Raw genomic sequence first — 7,344 nt, 5'->3', positions numbered from 1 at the left:
TACCACTTAATACTGGCATGTGCCGTATCAGATTCAGATTCAATTTAATTACACCTGATTACATAGCCTACCTTGATTGACCTGGGTTCAGATACTGAGCAAAGGTAGCCTACAGCTTTTGAATAAGAAGTAGCCTATATCAGACTGATACAGATGTGAGGTTTAGCCTATGGGTTTAGCCTCGTAGATCCATCTAATTAAGCCATTGTATGCCTAAAAATATATTTATTGTTTATTTGGATCACTTTTAGTTGTCTCCTTCAGGAGCGTATCAAAACCAGACTATACAAAACATTAAAATAGAACAATTTAAATGGGTTGACAGGACTGTGTTCTTCAATAATAGCATATTTAGCTGAAAGAAATTGTAGATTCCTGAGATAGAAAGCATGGCAAACATTCAGTGAAATATGGCTTGTGTTGAAGTTTGTGCAAACAAACAGATAGCTTTTGAAGTTGAAGCTAGGTTCAAATCTGTAATTGTGTTAAATTGGAACAAAACATGTTTTTCTTTTAGAGATAATTACACATTTGTCACATGCAAACAATCAGCATAAGGAAAGTACAGCTATGAGGGGTTTATTAAACATTTGGAGCTGACAACATCCATTCTTCTAAAATGTGATGTAAGAGTTTCTGCTCCAGCAGCACTGCCACTTTGAATTTATGTGGTATGGGCTAATTTGTATTTGACAGGTTTATAATAGGCCTACATAAAACATATAATTTAAGTAGATAATACTAAACTAAAGCACTCTATGAAATGTCTGTATGAAAATATTGTTGTTCTATATCGGATTTATTTTATTGAGTGTAGAAATAAATGTATTTTAGATGTTTTCCCCCCATGTCAGCTTTACACATTTTCATATGCACATAAAATCACTTTTTTCAATCAGCTGGCCTACAGTTTAGCATGGTTTCATTTATTCTAATGGAATCATGTGAATCCAAAGTAATTTTAATTTGCTCTGATTATGTGTAGCATGTGACATTCATGGCATGATAAAAACATGTCAAAGCATTTTCTTTTTGAAAAATATGAAACATTTTAATACAGTAATTCACAACATTACATGCTTTCATTGTACAATATTTCTTACAATTCTAGAACCACATGCAGTGTGCTTTCCCAAGCTTAGCCTGGAGAACTGGACAGCAAACTAAAAAAATATCTTTAATTTCGCAAGTAAGTAGTCTGTGACTTTAAAAGAACATACTGCACACAAAGATTTGATCATGAGAAAGATGATGAACTTAACAGATATTATGGGATTTATGTCTTAGCCTACAATACATGTGGGTGTAAGCCTTTATAAAACTGAAGTCAGTGTGTATCACTGATACAAGGTGTCTTTACTGAAAGCTTTTTATGAACTGACATTATGACTCTAGCAAAGTTTTTTACAGCAACACATTTCCCATAATATCCCATAATGTATACTGTACATAAAGCTACACTTGAGTGAGTGGATGTGCACAATAAATTCACAGATGACTGCAAGCTGCTTCATCCTTATTTTGGTCAAACATATTCACAGGGTTATTTTGCCATCGCTACGACTGTAAGTCCAAGCTAACATTGTGATAAAAAGCTATTTTGAGGTGCTCACCAGTAACACCACAATGAGTAAAACTCTCATACTGCTCTAATCATGAGCAGCTAAGAGAAGAAATGAGAGTTGTTGTTTCTCCCATAGGCCAGTGGTGTTATGTTCCTCTCCAGATTGACTCAATATCACAACCACATCCTCAGCAGCAAGAGGCTGAACAGTGCACAGATGTAGTGGAGTGTGATTGAATGCCAGGAGGGGGCGCTGTTACATAGGTCTGAGTCACAGCAGTGGATGCGCACCCCTGGCAGCTCGTGTTGCTGGCAGTGTCTGGATGTGGCACAACCACTGGTCAGGACGATACCCAGGGCCGCTGAAAGGACAGAAGTGGGAGACAGTCAGTCAGAGAAGAGTGACGAGCTGGTGTTTGGCTCAGCAAGAAAAAAAAGCACAAGTAAGCACCAAATACTGCAAGTGTGTAATGATGAGGAAGACATTTAGAGATCTTAAAGGCACACTCCACAGGATATGTCTTCACAGCTGAGGAACCAAGCCTCTATTTAAAAGTACACTTTGTGCTCTTAAAACTTGGAAAAGCATTGCCACAAACATGTTTATTTAAATGGAAAAATATATATACAAACAAGGACATTTTGCCATCCCAGTGAGGCATGTCAAACCTAAATCCACACTTATGTGATAGCTGTAGATTCTCTCATTTCTGGTTGCCATAAAGTCTTGGGGAAAAGCATGGGACTGATGTGAAGTGGCCTCCAATAATTACTGTAACACACTTTGTGAAGTGTTTTAACTCCTTACATCTTATAACCAATGTGGAATACATAATTTGAATCATAGAGCAGCAATACTTGGCATTGGCATGATGACCATAACCAGTTTCCTGGTAACGCATTCTCATTAATGGGTTCAATCTAGATTCTTTTGTGGGCCTGTCAAGAATCTTCACTTCAGTTATAGGTAGGAGGCAGCTGAGAAGTGAGATGACAAGGACACTGGACAGGTTATGGATTAAGGACAGCTGTCTTGTATCTGAGGACAAAGGGGACTAGAACTCTAAGAGTCTTATGGAACTTTACCAGCATTTGTTAGATTTGGGTTTGGCGGGGTCACATGAAGATTAACAGGCTGACTGGCCGCAGATTACTGCCAAGACACTACTTCAAGATTTTGACCGACAAGTGCTTGTCATGCTGTTTCTGATGGGCTGTTGTCAGTCCTTTTCTGAGCTTGCTGTTTCTCCAAGCGAATGAACAAGGTGCCTCATCAGCCCTTTCAATATGAGTAGATCCTTCAAGCAAAGGAACAGCTGGATTGTCCACGCTTCTATGGATATCAGCAGAACTACTCATCTGACCATCACTCTCCTGTCGTGGGTGTCCACATCCTCCATTTGACTTAACATCAAACAAGGAGTGACTTATAATTCACTCATTAAAGCACTCCAAAGTAGGGTTATGTAACTACCCTCAGTGCAGGGAGCAATGGAATATTCACATCAGCGGACAAAGAACATTTGCAATAAAGTATGATTAAAAATGAATATGCCAATGTCCAGTGGCACGCCCAAGTGAATACATCATGATTTAATAATCTTCCCTTCCACCGTAAATATCCTCAAATAAGTATCATACACAGGCACATTAGCTCACTGAGTTAGAGGATGAAGAGTAGAGAAAATTGTGATTTCGGTTTATAAGTCATTAAATATTAGTCATGGAGGTTGACTCACTGCTCTCTGTCTTGATGCAGAAACGGTGTTTGAAGCCTTTGTGTGAGTGGGTGCAGGTGATGACCTCTGGGTTAGAACAGCCCACGTCCACATACCTCTGGCCCTGGATGATGTTGCAGCCATAGCACTGCAGCCCTTGGACTGTAGGGGACACACAGAACAGTTGCTGCTACTTTTGGGCTATGGAAGGAATAACACATAGGCCTATTATATACACTACAGGCACGGTATCCACCATCAAAACCTATGGTGACCAGCTGGGAGCTCCCCACACTACCCTTATGATTATCAATATAAAGATTTAAAGATTTCATTTTCACATAACTAAAAGAAAGATTTGAAAATTGAGTAGATTAGCCTATGATTTGCACATATTTATTCCCTACATCCCCTCAATGGGAGACAGGACATTTGGAAATATGGAGTGCAGATAAAACAACATAAAGACTACAAAAAACTGCAACAAAGGTGGGTCATATTAGGTTGCATGGCAATTACCATACATACCTCCTGTATATGTCCATCAGCTTGTCTTTGTTAAAAACCTTATCTCCTGCAGCATAACATTATATGTGTTGCAATACATTTCCAAACTATTCCCCTTAATTTATTCCTGATGATAAATCAAGGTTAAAAAACAAAAAAAACAAAAACTGAATGTTACTGCTGGAAGACATCCAACCTAATCAGACCCACCAATGTTGGTAATAGTCATATTGACGCTTCAGAGCTCAAGTTTTCCAAGTTGCACCCAAACAGCCACTTGACTTTAATGTAGTCATGATTCCAAATCTATGAAAGAAGCATCTGCATTAACTCTCCTGGTGATGTAGACTTAAATTGCAGCATCATAGACCTTCTTCCTGAAGCTGTGCAACACATAAACATTACAAATGAGCTCATTTTCATGCAATCCTTCAGTTCAACTGAAAGCAGTATCTTGCATAGTATTTCAAGAGAAGTACATCTCAAAGGCATCAAGATCCCCTCGTAACATGTCACGGTTCAAACAATGAACATTGCTTGGAGTTTGATAGTTGTTTTCATGTTGATGCTTCTCTTCTCTTCTCTTCTCTTCTCTTCTCTTCTCTTCTCTTCTCTTCTCTTCTCTTCTCTTCTCTTCTCTTCTCTTCTCTTCTCCAGCTTGTGCTTAAGGGTGACTCACCCTAGTACACCCCATCCCAAGCTGTTTGTCTGCCAGATTCAGCTTGTGATCTCAAAGCCGTGTCTCTACCACGCAACACCCTAAAAGTGGTGTGGTGGAAGCTACAGCACAGAGAGAATCGAGAGGGACTAAATCAACATGCAGCTAGATTATGCTGTTTACTTTTCCTTCTCAACTGATGCCTAAAAATCATCAGTTAACATGACCATCTGCCAAAATATGTTTGCTCCCTATGCTGCTGAAAGAGGAGCTGGCACACATTGGATCATCATACAATGGGGATTTTAAAGCACATTTTTTCAGAAATATAATTTTCCAAAGACCTTTCATCTTTAGTTCTCTTCTCCAGGGCCACTGCTCACTGTCTAACTCTCTCAAGAAAGTAAGGCTAAGCCTAAACAGAACAAATCCACCAGAGCTTAAAGGGATTGTCCGTGAATTCAAACCCCTTAGACACCTGTACCTGACCTCCAAAATCCCACACACAAGATGGAAGATCAGCTTTGGCTGGAACCAATCCTCCCTCTTTATCTGTGCAGCTCTGTGGACTCAGTGTGAGGGCAGAGAATTGACGCGAGCCTCTGTTAAATAGCCCACCAAAAGCTCTGATGGAGCTTTCAGGGCAAATGCTCTTAGAAAATCATTTTAGAAATCTGCTGGAATCAATGTAAAGCCTCACAGGGACAGAGAGCACATGACAGCCTTTAGGGGATGTGTCATCCCCCCCTGCTGGTGATACACCATGCAGTCAAAGCTGTTAAATGTCAAATATTGGAGTATGTCGTTAGAGCTGGGTAATGGTCATTTACATCTGGCAAACAACTTGATTTATCAATTCACTGGCATGTTATGCTGGCACATACATGAAACATTGAAAAACTGCCCGGTAGGTGCATTTTCTCAACATAATGAGGACATATTGGAAAGACATTCAGCTTTTATGGCACAATGCAATTTAGTATAATCAGATCCTCTCCCAATGTGCATCGCAAATGTTGATAAACTCTGTATATATAAAAATATTTTGTGACCTAAATCTAATCTTATCAATTATTGGTATTGAGCACATTTAACATGCATATTTGCTAGGAAAGCTCATCTGCATTTCAACACTGAGCCAGTTTCATTCATTACATTATACATTTTTTATGAGAAACATTTTAAGGAGAAAAGACAGCTGGAAAGAAAAAGTAAGCAGCATAAGCGGAAAAACAAAAAGGATTTCAAGGATTATGATAAGAACATTTGGATTTAATTTAGGAAAGGTTACTACCGCTTGCCTGTCTCATATATGGTTTGCTTTCTTAGTAGGACTTACAAATGCTCAAAATGAACTTTTAGGGCACCATAAATTCATTAGAAACTAATCATGAATGCAAGATTATTACTGTAATGAAGCATTATGTATCATTGGTGATGTTTTCTGATGGTTATGGTTCATTAAAACCTCTTAATACTATCATCATCATCACCTTTTTTGAATTCCTGTTGAATTTAAAACAGAAATAATATTGATTTGAAAATGTGATACTGTTCATGATGCATATATATATATATATACTGCATATGCCCAGCTATTTGTTGCCTAGTGGATGTTGCTCTATTGATCATCATTAGTCTGTCCAGGAGCTCATTTCCCCTTCTGGTCTGGAGTTGGGATCAGAGGTGATCTGACTCAGATCAAACATTGAGATATGAATCAAGCAGAGCAACATCTCAGCACACAACATCACCCCAGTTTCTTCTTGTTTGGCCGCAACTGAAACAAAGGTTGCAGCCAAGCCAAATCAGGTCAATTGTTATTGCTCTATGGGGAAATTTAGTTTGCCGCCTATGGATATCACCTATTGTTAGGAGGCGATTTTGACTCCCAAGTCAATTATATGCATAACAAAGGCATATTTATTGGAATCACCTTTCAACATGGCCGTTCACTATATAAACATGATCCATTCAGGTGGTTTAGGTTTGGAATGTTCACCAGCCTATTTTATATAATTCTAATGCTGTGTTGCTTTAATATTTTACAAATGTTTTAAATTCATTTTACAGTACTGTCACTGTATTTATATTGTATTTGTATACTTCAGTATATACATATTGCCTGTATTGCTGTACATTATGTTATTGATTACTTTGACTGTAAAAGGCTGTTGTAAGTGATCTGTGCAATGTATTCTCTCATAGATCACAGACAGAGACACACACACACACACACACACACACACACACACACACACACACACACACACACACACACACACACACACACACATTATGTCTCTATGCACTACACATTTCTCCATTTCACATTTCAATACCAAAAATGCACCCTACTCACCCTGTTTCAAGCAAAGCGCCCAAACCAAGATAAATCCAAGCCCATACACCAGCCAGGTATGTAAAGTCATGGATGCAGCACAGTAGTGATGGCAGTGATCAGTGCTGGAGGAGAGAGAGCCAGAGATTTCCTCTGCTCTCATCTAACAGTCCACCAAAACAGACAGAGAGAGAGAAAGCCTGAGCAGCCCGAGTGTCTCTCTACACCCCAGACTCAGCGAAGCTCACGCAGTGTGTGAGTTAACTGCCAGTGATTGTCTAGTGAGAGGGGGAGCCAACCATCCAGGCAGTCAGTCAGCTCAGCAGCCAGTCAGGCAAAGAGACGAAGGGGAGGAAGATAAATGGTGAAGGAATTTAATAAATGTATGTCTTCCTCAGTGGTCTCCTTGCGTCCTGAGTATAGAGAAGCTGGTGGAACTACTGGTTTGATCACAAAAAGGAAGAAAAAAAAGTCCTCTCTTCTCTCATGCCACCCCCTGAAGAATAAACTAAAAGAAAAAAAACACCATCTCTCATCACAGAAAAACAAACAAAGT

The 7,344-nt window shown here is 39.2% G+C and overlaps 1 protein-coding gene across 1 annotated transcript; it reads right to left on the bottom strand.

Moving 5' to 3' along the window:
- Positions 1 to 1,030: 1,030 nt before the first annotated feature.
- Positions 1,031 to 7,344, bottom strand: LOC144531432 (uncharacterized). The gene is made up of 3 exons (XM_078271558.1): positions 6,810 to 7,344; positions 3,304 to 3,444; positions 1,031 to 1,926 (listed from the first exon to the last, which is right to left on the bottom strand). Exons 1-3 carry the CDS (start codon positions 6,949 to 6,951, stop codon positions 1,739 to 1,741), a joined length of 471 nt encoding a protein of 156 aa, XP_078127684.1. The 5' UTR covers positions 6,952 to 7,344; the 3' UTR covers positions 1,031 to 1,738.

The sequence above is a fragment of the Sander vitreus genome, chromosome 16 (assembly GCF_031162955.1).
Source record: "Sander vitreus isolate 19-12246 chromosome 16, sanVit1, whole genome shotgun sequence".
Taxonomy (NCBI): domain Eukaryota; kingdom Metazoa; phylum Chordata; class Actinopteri; order Perciformes; family Percidae; genus Sander; species Sander vitreus.
Note: the sequence above shows the minus strand (reverse complement) of the source record. Positions and strands in the feature narration are given on the sequence as shown.

Excerpts from the sequence above, each read along its gene's own strand:
- LOC144531432 (XM_078271558.1), bottom strand. The coding sequence starts at position 6,951 with ATGAGAGCAGAGGAAATCTCTGGCTCTCTCTCCTCCAGCACTGATCAC. Across the intron at positions 3,445-6,809 it reads GGCGCTTTGCTTGAAACAGG|TCCAAGGGCTGCAGTGCTAT; the intron begins GTGAGTAGGGTG and ends TGTCCCCTACAG. Across the intron at positions 1,927-3,303 it reads CTGCATCAAGACAGAGAGCA|CGGCCCTGGGTATCGTCCTG; the intron begins GTGAGTCAACCT and ends CTGTCCTTTCAG.